At 40.9% G+C, this 13,116-nt stretch overlaps 1 protein-coding gene across 3 annotated transcripts; it reads left to right on the forward strand.

Moving 5' to 3' along the window:
• Positions 1 to 2,479: 2,479 nt before the first annotated feature.
• LOC139418671 (sorting nexin-12-like) lies at positions 2,480 to 11,072 on the forward strand. 3 transcript variants are annotated; one of them, XM_071168305.1, is made up of 5 exons: positions 2,480 to 2,812; positions 3,079 to 3,174; positions 6,089 to 6,213; positions 6,408 to 6,498; positions 9,315 to 11,072. In XM_071168305.1, the coding sequence occupies exons 1-5, from the start codon at positions 2,648 to 2,650 to the stop codon at positions 9,318 to 9,320; spliced, it is 483 nt and encodes a 160-aa protein (XP_071024406.1). In that variant the 5' UTR covers positions 2,480 to 2,647; the 3' UTR covers positions 9,321 to 11,072. The 3 variants fall into 3 exon arrangements, with proteins under 3 accessions (XP_071024406.1, XP_071024407.1, XP_071024405.1); XM_071168306.1 differs by having other exon boundaries at positions 2,486 to 2,812; positions 10,187 to 11,072; XM_071168304.1 differs by having other exon boundaries at positions 2,489 to 2,812; positions 10,234 to 11,072.
• The last annotated feature ends 2,044 nt before the right edge of the window (positions 11,073 to 13,116 follow it).

Consider the following 13,116-nt stretch of genomic DNA (forward strand, 5'->3'; position numbering starts at 1 on the left):
CCACATAGTCAGTCAGTGCAGGAACGTAATCATTGCACCCAAGATTGAGCTATAACTGGCTAGACAGTTGGTAGCCTAAATCCTGCCTGATGTTACTGCTGTTCCTAAAACCATTGACATACATTAGCCTACTGTAACCACACAGAGTGTGTGTTAAGATTGGGCGATTGTGTAGAAGCCTACATTGTCTAACATAAATCATGTAGCAGATATAGGATATGGTATAAAAAGTAGGTGGTCTTTTTTGTAACTCCAGGCTGGAGATAAAATGTATGACAATGTATGAGACGGACACTTTTTACATTATGCAGGTTTATCCAATCAAATAGCATAACCTAAATGGCGCCCAATCAAATAAAAATGCTTTGTCATGTTAACAACAAACAACATGTCCTTAAAACAGGACAGGTCAAAGTAAAATGGACAATATGGAATGGACAATCACAACTGTTGTCCAGGAGTTTCACCCCCCATTGTCATGATCAGTGGTTTCCATCAAGTCCATCAATTTTTGATAAGCTGACCATTGCGAGAGAAAAAAACAAAAACTTCTGAATTTCCCGCTGTGTAAACACATTGCAAAGAGGCTCACAATACCTCCTGATGAAGTTGGGTAGCTGATATTCCGAGCTTAAATAGACAAATTGATTCACATTTTTGCAGACATTGTAGGCTACACCCCAGTAAGCACGAGCCAATGTCTTTTGGACATATTTTTTTGGTTCTTGATTTCCTCATCCACAGACATTGGTTTTTGGTCTGGTCTAGACAAAATCTGAGCCACTCATAGATGTCTATCTTTGGTTCAGATTTGGTGAGGTCCAGACCAGCCTGGATTTGGCGAAAACATAAACAACAGGTAATGAATGGGATTGAAACCAGGTGTGTAGGAAGACGAGACAAAACCAATGAAAAATGGATTAATGATGGCTAGAAGACCGGTGACGTTGACCGCCGAGCACCGCCTGAACAAGGAGAGGCTTCGACTTCTGCAGAAGTCGTGACAGTCAGTCCTGTTATTTTTTTTTGATGAAGAGCAAATACCTATGCATGTGAAGCTTGGTTATGTAAGATATGCTGTAAGAGCTTTTGTCTCCAAGCCATTGCAGTGTAAGAATTGTAAAGTATTTGGCCATGTTTCAAGTGTGTGCAGACGGACAAAGTTATTGAAGAACGGTGAGTAGAAGGATTACGGACGGTGTTGCAATTGGCGTGGGGATCATGATCCCGAGTTCCTGGAGTGCCCTGTAAGGGTGAAAAAGCTTGAGGTAGCAAAAGTTAGAGCGGTCAATCGAATCTTCTATGCGGAGGCGATACAAATAATTGAGAATACAAGTGACGCTAGTGAAGATATGGTAGTGGACGCATCACAGCCTGTATTAAATGTTTGCTGCCAGGCAAAAGATACCCTGTGTGTTAAAAAGGTGGATTTTGTGGCATTCATTGACACAGTTATAAACTGTATGGCACAAGTCTCAAAGAAATCTAAGTAACTGGATGTTATTGTGGCTGCTGCAGAAATTCTTTGGGGACTCAGAGGCAGGACTTGCAGAGAGATCTGCGTCGCAAATATAACTGACTTCTATTTTACAGGCTGTCTACACCGCCCGCGTTGCATCTGCGTTGCCAAGAGCTAAAATAGAAGTCAGTTCTATTTGTGATGCAGATCACGCTGCTAGTCCTGTCTCTCCCATCTCCTCATTGGTTTATAGAAGCAGGTACCCATGTTGGTGACTGAAAGACGAAGGAGGTCAGTGGCGGTAATGCACCTAATTTATGAAAGTTGCCAATCGCAATATAAAGTCTAGAGAAGAAAAAGCCTAGAAGATCTCAATGTTTATATCCCAGGACAAATTATCTAGCAACAGCAAGCTAGCTAAATTGGACAAATTAGCTAGCAAGTGCAAGCTAGCTAAATTGCCATAAATGTTTAATGCTTTTCGACCTGTCCCCAAATGAATGTAAATGGTTCAGAGTTTGTTTTGATATTTTAACCTGTTTGGTGTAGGGTGACAAAATAAATGTATGCACGATGGTGCAGGCACAGCCGGTTTGGGTTCCGTCGAGCGAGCAGTGTGGGTGCAATAATTGAATAATATATAGATTTCTACATTTATTTTGCAACGCTCGCGTTGCAGAAGTCAGTAGTTGTAGTCAGCCTGTTACAGTCGACTACTCTCTACAATGTCTTCAGCCCAACTCTCCCATATGTCATTGAACTTTTACTGCTTGCATCTCGTAATCCAATCATTTCAATGCAAGAATGGAAACCCCATTGTCATTTGTTAATTAAAATAACTCAACCCCTGCACACAAACCCCATTGGCTATTTGCAACCATTTAAACTCTAAACTCATTAACACATACATTTGTCAATACACCACATTTTGGTATTTTGTTCCATTTTTGCGAATCCTGTCTCCATCCCGGACAGTAGGTGGCGGAGCACATATTCCATCGCACAAAAAAAAAAATATATATATATACCATAGAAGAAAAAGATTACCGTTGTGTGTGTGTGTGATGTGTTTACGCCGCGTTGAAATTTGCTGAACACATCAAATCAAAAGGAGAGATCTAGCTGAGAATTGTTCCTCGCTATTGAGTTTTATAACGTGAACATCCTGCGGGTTGTCGGACAAGGAAGATGTCAGATCCCACGGTGGCTGATACTCGCCGGTTAAATTCAAAACCTCAGGACCTGACGGATGCTTATGGTCCCCCCAGCAATTTTCTTGAAATGGATGTTTATGACCCCCAAACTGTTGGAGTCGGGCGGAACCGTTTCACAACGTACGAAGTCCGTATGCGGGTAGGTTATTATAGCTAGAAGTCTGTCGTCACGACATAGTTAGCTAGCTGAACATGTTTGTAGCTTTTGCTAAGGTTAGATGGATGAAAATCGAGGCCCAGGACTTGTTCTGGCCTACTAGCTAGTTAGCTTTGTGAGCTAAGGAAGTGTTTAAAATTGCACGTCAAGCTAAGATGGGTTAGCTAGCTTGCTAGCTAGCGTTTACTTGATGGCTGTCTATTGACGAGAATATATAATTGTATTGTTTTTGTTTTCAATAAATGCAGACAAACCTGCCGATTTTTAAGTTGAAGGATTCTACTGTGCGAAGAAGATACAGTGACTTTGAGTGGCTGAAGAATGAGTTGGAGCGAGACAGTAAGGTGAGTGAAAGATTGTAGCTCTGGCTTGCCTGATTAATCAGACTGTGATACACATTAATTTGAGGGGTGGCCTCCACCAACTTCTGTTTTTAGCTCTTGCCATAGGTTGTGATTCAGATCTGGACTTTTCGCTGACCACTCCAGAACAGTCCAGCGTTTCTTTCTGAATATTTCCAAGGTTCTGTTGATGTGTCTTTGGGTTGTTGTCCTGATGGAAGACCCACAACCTTCAACAGCAACACTTGGTTGGACATAGCACTCCTAAACACATTGATAATCTGATGATTTAATGATGCCTCCCCAGTACCAGAGACAGCAAAGCAACCTCGCAAACTTCTCCCATGTTTGATTGCATAGAGGGTGTTCTTTTCTTTGAATGGTTAATTTGGTCTTTGGTAAACATAGGAAGACCCCACTGCTGAAGGAGACCCAAGGAAGCCTGATTGAAGAAAAAATATGAACCAAAATTACAGCTCTTTGGCAATACAGATCTGTGTTAACTGCCGACCAAATGAAGCATTCCATGAAAAGAATGCCCTCCCTACAATCAAACATGGGAGAGGTTTGATAATGCTATGGGGTTGTTTGGGGTTGTGGTTGTTTGGGGTTGTTTTGCTGTCTCTGGTACTGGGGGCCTTAAGGGTGTGAAATCAGCAGATTATCATGTTTTGAAGTCCAATGTTCAACCCAGTGTCCAAAAACTGGGTCTCCATTGAAGGTTTTGAGTCTTCCAGCAGGACAATGACCCCAAAACACACACCAAAACCCCCCAGGGATGGTTCAAGAAGAGATGTTGGCCACTCCAGAATAGTCCAACAACAGCTTTGAAATTTAGGCTTACAAGTGTTTTAACAATGCAACGGGGAAAAAATGCGTTTCCCAAAACGTCACGCAGAGAAAACGTTCACTAAGTGTGACGTTGAGGCATTTGATACTGATAGGATTGAAAGAAAGCCAGCTCTGCTCTCAAATCCACTTTCTCCATTCAAATCTTACCTTAGCATTAGAATTGTTCCACAATAGTGATTGATCAGCTCCTGGAGTCCGATTCAGACTTTCCTACGCACTTCTCAGTAGCTGGTATTCAGACTTACCTTACGCAGGTGCGTAATGGGCTTTGCAGGCGTGGTTGCCTTGCGTGCACTGAGTACATAAAATCAACAGCTGAATACCTTCCCACTTGCTGTCCAACAGATTCTCATGGAGTTCATTCGAGTTTTCAGTACATTTATCTAAAGCCATCCCTTTCAATTTGGTGATCCTTTAATTAGAATTTTCTCGACAAACTGACTACTATATGGAGAGTGTGCATATATTGGGGCGGCAGGTAGCCTAGTGGTTAGAGCGTTGGACTAGTGACCGGAAGGTTGCAAGTTCAAACCCCCGAGCTGTCGTTCTGCCCCTGAACAGGCAGTTAATTAACCCACTGTTCCTAGGCCGTCATTGAAAATAAGAATTTGTTCTTAACTGACTTGCCTAGTTAAATAAAGGTTAAAAAAAAATATATATATATATTTGTGTACTTTTCAGGAGCAATTTGGTTGTTAAAAAATAAATAAAAAATCTATTAATTTAGGGTTAGGAAGTATTTATATGAATAATAAAAAACTGGTTTGAAAAGCCTTTACGGACTAAATATATTGGTGAATCAAAAATAGTGGTTTGATTCATCCAGAGTTGCCGTATTACATTTTTCAATCATGGCGCAATGAGAGATGACATCCTCCTCAGTTTCATCAGCTGTCCGGGTGGCTGGTCTCACACGATCCCACAGGCGAAGAAACCGGATGTGGAGGTCCTGGGCTGGCGAGGTTGTGAGGTTGGTTGGACTTCCTGCCAAATTCTCAAAAACAACATATAGTAAAGAAATTAACATTAAATTCTCTGGCAACAGCTCTAGTGGACATTCCTGCAGTCAGCATGCCAATTGGATGGTCCCTCAACCTGAGACAACTGTGGCATTGTGTTGTGTGACAAATGCACATTTTAGAGTTTTTTTGTTGTTGTCCCCAGCACAAGGTGCACCTGTGTAATGATCATGCTGTTTAATCCGCTTCTTGATATGCCACACCTGTCATGTGGATGAATTATCTTGGCAAAGGAGAAATTTTTACTAACAGGGATGTAAACATTTTGTTTTGTTTTTTTCCTGCTCGTGAAACACGGGACCAACATTATACATGTTGTGTTTATTTTTGTTCAGAATAACAACACTTTTTTGGTTGTTTTACGAGTGGTCTGAGGCAGTCGGTAAAAAACAAGGATTTTCAAGTGAAACTTTAGTAACGAAGGTTTTGGGACGCTACTCAGCATTCTAACTATGACCTAAGCCATAAGATGCTTTTAGGAAATCGGCCCTGATCTGAATCGCATCTAAAACCTATGGCGAGATCTGAAAGCAGCAGTTGGTGGAGGACACTGTAAAACATTGAAGAATTAGAGCAGTTTTCTGCTAAAAGTGGGCCAAACTGCCAGCAGAAAGGTGCAGCAAACTCAATGATGGCTACAATGAGTTATCTTGGCCAAAGGCTGTGCAACCAAGTAAAAGCTCCAGGGTGCCAATAATTTTGTCCATGCCATTTTGTTTTAATTTTAAAAATGTAACTTAAGTTGACAAAAATAAAATTATTCTGCAATGTTAAATCCGATTACAAGATGTGGTGACCCATTTATTTTTTAAATTTTATTTTTTTAAATGTATTTTAGAAAAGAAAGGTGTAACTATTTAAGAAAGGTGCCAGGGTGCCAATATATTTGGCCTCAACTATATCTACACTACACAATATGATTTTACTCCATGGTGATGTCTCCATAAGTTAGGCTAAAAACATTTAGCTAGAGCAATAATTAATGAATCATGATTAAGTGGATCTGCTATGTCCTAAATGCATTGCTATTGATTTTCTTCCCCCAGATTGTAGTGCCTCCCTTGCCTGGGAAGGCACTGAAGAGACAGCTACCTTTCCGTGGGGATGAAGGCATTTTTGAAGATGCTTTCATTGAAGAGCGGCGTGTGGGTCTTGAGCAGTTCATCAACAGGTGGCCCTCAATTTATTAAACATTACAGATGTAATGTGAAATAACCTGCATAAACTTGAAGTTTTTTTTGTGGCAGATTTGGAATTGGCTTCTGCTGGTGTGGGTCATTTAAAATGCATTCATTTGTAGACACCATTTTTGAACTGCACATAAATTACTTTTAATGAATTCATGTCTTATATATTTTTTTCTAGAATTGCAGGTCACCCTCTGGCCCAAAACGAGCGCTGTCTTCACATGTTTTTGCAGGACGAGAGCATCGACCGCAACTACGTTCCCGGAAAGGTACGTCTGTAGGGTTTGGAGTTGGGGTTGACAATGTGGTGTGGAAAGGACTGCTTTCTATTATTGTCCCTCTGCTCTTTCGTTGTTGTTTATACATAGAGCTCTTTGCCATTCAAAGTGGTGCAGTACTTTTTATTTGATATTTTGTATACAGTGGGGCAAAAAAAGTATTTAGTCAGCCACCAATTGTGCATGTTCTCCCACTTAAAAAGATGAGAGAGGCCTGTAATTTTCATCTTAGGTACACTTCAACTATGACAGACAAAATGAGAGAAAAAAATCCAGAAAATCACATTGTAGGATTTTTTATGAATTTATTTGCAAATTATACTGGAAAATAAGTATTTGGTCACCTACAAACAAGCAAAATGTCTGGCTCTCACAGACCTGTAACTTCTTCTTTAAGAGGCTCATCTGTCCTCCACTCGTTACCTGTATTAATGGCACCTGTTTGAACTTGTTATCAGTATAAAAGACACCTGTCCACAACCTCAGAGTCACACTCCAAACTCCACTATGGCCAAGACCAAAGAGCTGTCAAAGGACACCAGAAACAACATTTTAGACCTGCACCAGGCTGGGAAGACTGAATCTGCAATAGGTAAGCAGCTTGGTTTGAAGAAATCAACTGTGGGAGCAATTATTAGGAAATGGAAGACCTACAAGACCACTGATAATCTCCCTCGATCTGGGGCTCCACGGAAGATCTCACCCCGTGGGGTCAAAATGATCACAAGAACGGTGAGCAAAAATCCCAGAACCACACGGGGGGACCTAGTGAATGACCTGCAGAGAGCTGGGACCAAAGTAACAAAGCCTACCATCAGTATCACACTACGCCGCCAGGGACTCAAATCCTGCAGTTTAAAGTTTGCTATAGAGCATTTGGATGATCCAGAAGAAGATTGGGAGAATGTCATATGGTCAGATGAAACCAAAATATATGGTAAACTCAACTCGTTGTGTTTGGAGGACAAAGAATGCTGAGTTGCATCCAAAGAACACCACACCTACTGTGAAGCATGGGGGTGGAAACATCACGCTTTGGGGCTGTTTTTTTGCAAAGGGACCAGGACGACTGATCCGTGTAAAGGAAAGAATGAATGGGGCCATGTATCGTGAGATTTTGAGTGAAAACCTCCTTCCATCAGCAAGGGCATTGAAGATGAAACGTGGCTGGGTCTTTCAGCATGACAATGATCCCAAACACACCGCCCGGGCAACGAAGGAGTGGCTTCGTAAGAAGCATTTCAAGGTCCTGGAGTGGCCTAGCCAGTCTCCAGATCTCAACCCCATAGAAAATCTTTGGAGGGAGTTGAAAGTCCGTGTTGCCCAGCAACAGCCCCAAAACATCACTGCTCTAGAGGAGATCTGCATGGAGGAATGGGCCAAAATACCAGCAACAGTGTGTGAGAACCTTGTGAAGACTTACAGAAAACGTTTGACCTCTGTCATTGCCAACAAAGGGTATATAACAAAGTATTGAGAGAAACTTTTGTTATTGACCAAATACGTATTTTCCACCATAATTTGCAAAATAAATTCATTAAAAATCCTACAATGTGATTTTCTGTATTTTTTTCTCCTAATTTTGTCTGTCATAGTTGAAGTGTACCTATGATGAAAATTACAGGCCTCTCATATTTTTAAGTGGGAGAACTTGCACAATTGGTGGCTGACTAAATACTTTTTTGCCCCACTGTACAATATTGTGTAGGAATATATACAGTGCCTTTGGAAAGTTCCTTGACTTTTTCCACATTTTGTTACAGCCTTATTCTAAAATTCCTCTTTGCCTTGATCCTGATTAGTCTCCCGGTCCCTCCCGCTGAAAAACATCTCCACTGCATGATGCTACCACAACCATGCTTCATCATAGAGATTGTGCCAGGTTTCCTCCAGATGTGACGCTTGGCATTCAGTCCAGAGTTCAATCTTGGTTTCATCAGACCAGAGAATCTTGTTTCTCATGGTCTGAGAGTCTAGGTTTCTTTTGGCAAACTCCAAGCAAGCTGTCATTTGCTTTTTACTGAGGAGTGGCATCTGTCTGGCCACTCTACCATAAATGCCTGTTTGGTACAGGGTGCTGCAGAGATGGTTGTCCTTCTGGAAGTTTCTCCCATCTCCACAGAGGAGCTCTGTTGCGTGACCATCGGGTTCTTGGTTACCTCCCTGACCAAAGCCATTCTCCCCTGATTGCTCAGTTTGGCCGGGTGGCCAGCTCTAGGTGGTTCCAAACTTGGTGGTTCCAAACTTCTTCCATTTAAGAATGAGGGAGGCCACTGTGTTCTTGGGGGGCCTTCAATGCTGCAGAAATGTTTTGGTACTCTCCCCCAGATCTGTGCCTCGACACAATCCTGTCTCTGAGCTCTACGGACAATTCCTTCGACCTCACGGCTTCGTTTTTGCTCTGACCATGTACTGTCAACTGTGGGACCTTATGTAGACAGGTGTGTGCCTTTCCAAATCATGTTCAATCAATTGAATTTACCACAGGTTGACTCCAGTCAAGTTGTAGAAACATCTCAAGGATGATCGATGGAAACCAGATGCACCTGAGATCAATTTCAAGTCTCATAGCAAAGGGTTTGAATACTTATGTAAATAAAAATGTAAACCTGTTTATGCTTTGTCATTATGGGGTATTGTGTGTGCTGTAGATTGCTGAGGAGTTTTTATTTAATCCGTTTGAATAAGGCTGTAACGTAACAAAATGTGGGAAAGTTAAGGGGTCTGAATACTTTCCTAAAGGCACTGTATGCTAACGTTATGTAGTGAGTTTACTGATTGAAATGTATTCTCTCTCTCTTATGCAGGTATGAATGAAGTAAGTTTGACTTTTTTTTACACTCTAAAATCTATTAGAAGGTTTAGATCATAGCATGGACACAATCATTAGTTTAAAAAAAGGTGGACTCCCTTATCCCGGGGGGCTAAAGGTCCCGAAGCGTCTGCGCATGTGCGGGATTCTCTATTTACACAGCTTCTCTGCTCTATTTACACAGCTTCTCTGCTCTACTCGTAGAGAACAAGCTTCTCTTGCGAATGGTGCTTGTTCAATGAAGTTAGATCAAAGCGGAATCAATATCTGCAACATCACGTTATGATAGTATTGTACATAACAGAATCGAATATGATAGCATAGTTTAATCTTACCGTAAGACACAAATTACTGCATTTCTTATGAGATTGTAAGGTGATTGTGCGAATGGTCACTTTTTTTCCCCGTCTTTTTATGTGGCCACAGCTCAACAGTGCGCGCCACTAGGCAAAATGTAGACTGCAGTTTTATTAACGTCAACGCCTCAATTTGCTCACCGCACATACCAGTAATTGAAACAACACTGTACATAACCAAGAATATCTTATATTATGGATATAATGCATATTCCCATGAAACTGATTGAGATCCAATGGTTGGCATGCAGATGCTGCATGGACATTTCACCAGTCAAAACTTTATAAGAATTATAATTCAAGATTGACAGTGAGAAATGTGAAGGGATGGTAAACCACAAAATGTATTCGTAAAGAAACACAGAACACGATATGGATCTTTTCAGGGGGGAAGAACAGGACAGTTGCCTACGAATCCGCAGTCTCAGGCCCCCTCAACAAACAAAAAAAACGAGTTGGACCTGACACTTTGAGGATAAGCATTTCACAATTTTTGCAACATCTCTTTCAGTAATGGAAAGACCATCTGATCATGTGACGCAATTGTTTGGACTCCAGATCCAGTAATCCAGAGGCAAGACGTGCCGAACGCAGACCAGGACTTGTCTGTTTTATCACCTCTGCCTGATTAAGCCTACCGCACCCTATCCCCGTCGTGGCCGCAACCACCTTTGACAGCTGCCTGCGTCACTCTCTAATGCCTTGTACTGTATACAAAAAGTATATTCTGCTAGTTGCCCCAGCAACAATGGTGCATGTCCCTCTGCAGCACTGTATTGGGGCTGTTTACTCCAAGAACACTAAATGGGGGGTGTGACAGGGAAGTTGGTGCATTGTTGGAGATATATAAAAATACATGAGAAATAGTGTTATCCCATCTAAGTATTCAATCATAATGTCTCTGTCCCTTCATACCCACAGTAACCAACATTGTTCTTCCAATTGTATGTTTCCCATCTCTGATGGATGTCAGTAAATTATACCTTCCAAAGTTAAGCAAAACAACTATTTTAAATGGGAGATTTACTTCCTGTAGCATGACATTCCATGTTTCTTTGCACGTCAACATGCTCTTCTTAGTGTGATTTTTGTATTATGATTTTTTTCTTTCTGTAACTTTGCCTTGAGCTCTGCATAAGTTGTCTTCAGTCTGCTTATGGAATGTCAGGTAATCAAACCACTGTGAAAACAAGGGGCTGATCAATAATCCACAGATTTTTATTGATAAAGCTTTCGGCATGAAGTTTATTGACCCAAAGTATTCTTTCAATTGCTTTCTGTCATGTATTTTACCTTTTCATCATTCTGTACATTTAATCATGCAGCTTTCAGTTTTCATATAAACTGCCTTGTTTGTACTATCAATAAAATCTCTGCCTGCTGTGCCATGTCCAAAACGGTATTTTCAAATGAATTTCAGGGGATGGTATATGGTTCTCATTTGCATCTTGTACGTTTTATTTTTTTCTAGTGCATTTCCTTATGTCGCCAGTTCTTATGTGGCCAGCTAATTATGGAAGTAGAATGGCATCTCTGTTCCAAGAGATTATCTTATGGAAACACAGTTCTTGGCGAAAGAAAGTCCATATTTTCTAATGAACCTAGTATTTTCCAGCAATCACAGTACTTGTAAAAACATAAGATCTTTTAATAACAATTTAATAGGTCCGCATGTTTTTACGATTACACTACGTGGACAACCAAAAGTGCTGTAGTTTGTGTGGATGTATGGGGTTACTTTGTTAAAGTTGAACCTCTTCAATTTAATTTAGTAGCGTACTCCAGGAATTGACAGGATTAACAGGGAGGAGGGGAATGTAGTCAGGTGGATTAAATGTACCCCAAAAATAGCTTTTGATGTGTGCCTTGACCTGTATAGTGCATGGTTCAAAAATAACACACAATTTTCCCAAATAACCGTCTGTTAAGTTTTAATTGAAAGTGTCATTAAGACTAGTAGGATTTTCCACTCCTTTGTAGCCACCCGCATATACAGTGGTCACTCAGTTACTTTAGCAGGGTATAAAATGTGGGTGGAGGAAATGATCTGCAAAGGGCTGTTCATGAACAACTATTAATAGGAATCAGGGATTGACATTAAAGTCTAAAATGCAAGTCAAGAGTATTTTTGGGGGGGGGGGGGGCTGCCTGAAGATTATGATCACTGGCCCAAAAATGTAAATTGTCTAATATGCAGAAGTACCATATATTGTCTGCCTTTCACGTACACAGGGGAGGAATCAAAAAGTTTAGTACTGAAATTCTTCGTATTTTAGTTATCAGTCAAGAAAATATATAATATCAGGCTCAATTTGCCTGTCTTTCACTTAAACAATGGGTAAGAACCATTGTGTCTTGTCATTTTTAGGCTATTGGAATTCTTTGCAGTTTGGTTGTTTCCATTATTCTTTTTAAATCACCTGCCCAATGGGGAAACCTCGGAGCAGGTTCAACTTGCTTGACTTCAGTCCACTTGCCCCAGGCAATAGGACAACCCTTAATGTCAAGCCCTGGCCCTGGGAATGCTAGGGTTACAAACACAACACACTTTTTCATTCGAACATGCATTCATGTCCCCATGTCAAATGTCTTGGACTATAGTGCTATACAAAAATGATAATGTATGTGTGGTCATCTGGTTGTGAAGTAGAGTTTAGCTTTTGCAGAACCCATGACGAAAACTAGAGTGCACATTTGATGCCAATCGAGACTGACTCAGAATATCTACTGAAGGCAAAAACCCACAAGCCTGTCTTTGATCTCCAGGCCTTGTCCTGTTCAATGAAAGCAGACAAAATGGATGAGCTGTATGGGACAGCAGTGAGATTAGCAGTGTTATGTTAATGGCGCAGATGCAGATACAATCCCAGAATGTAAGGCTGTAGCCTGGTTTTCAGCGGTGACGCTTGTTTTATTTAGGGAGACATGCAGTTTTGCTAGCTTGATAAAGTGGAAGTTAATTGAAAGAGCAACTCCATGCTGGCCTGAAGGGAGGCAGATGTCACTGAGCAAGGACAATAGGTTGGGTATTACCCAAAGTTAAAGGGCAATTCCGCCACTTTTCAACCTCATATTCATTATCTCAAGCATAATACCCGTGTCTACATAATATGAAAAAGGCAAGACAGAAGGTCCTAATTACTGCTTCTCTGTAACCACGTTTCCATCCAGTTTTTATGCCAGTAAAGTCATAGCGAAAACTGAAAATATATCTGTGATTGAAACAGGACGTTTCGTTATTTTTAAAAAATGCAGACAGAATTTGTTAGTTCGACATGATGGGATCTTTTTGGGTCGGTAAAATTAATTATGCGAGAAATGGCAGTGGAAGCACCTTTTATGTGAAAATATTTCTATAATAACCATATCGAAGTAAACTTGGAGTCACGTGACTCGGGAAAAGATGCAGTTTATCAGGATACAGATAAAATAACTTGAACT

This window comes from Oncorhynchus clarkii, chromosome 10 (assembly GCF_045791955.1).
Source record: "Oncorhynchus clarkii lewisi isolate Uvic-CL-2024 chromosome 10, UVic_Ocla_1.0, whole genome shotgun sequence".
Lineage (NCBI taxonomy): Eukaryota > Metazoa > Chordata > Actinopteri > Salmoniformes > Salmonidae > Oncorhynchus > Oncorhynchus clarkii.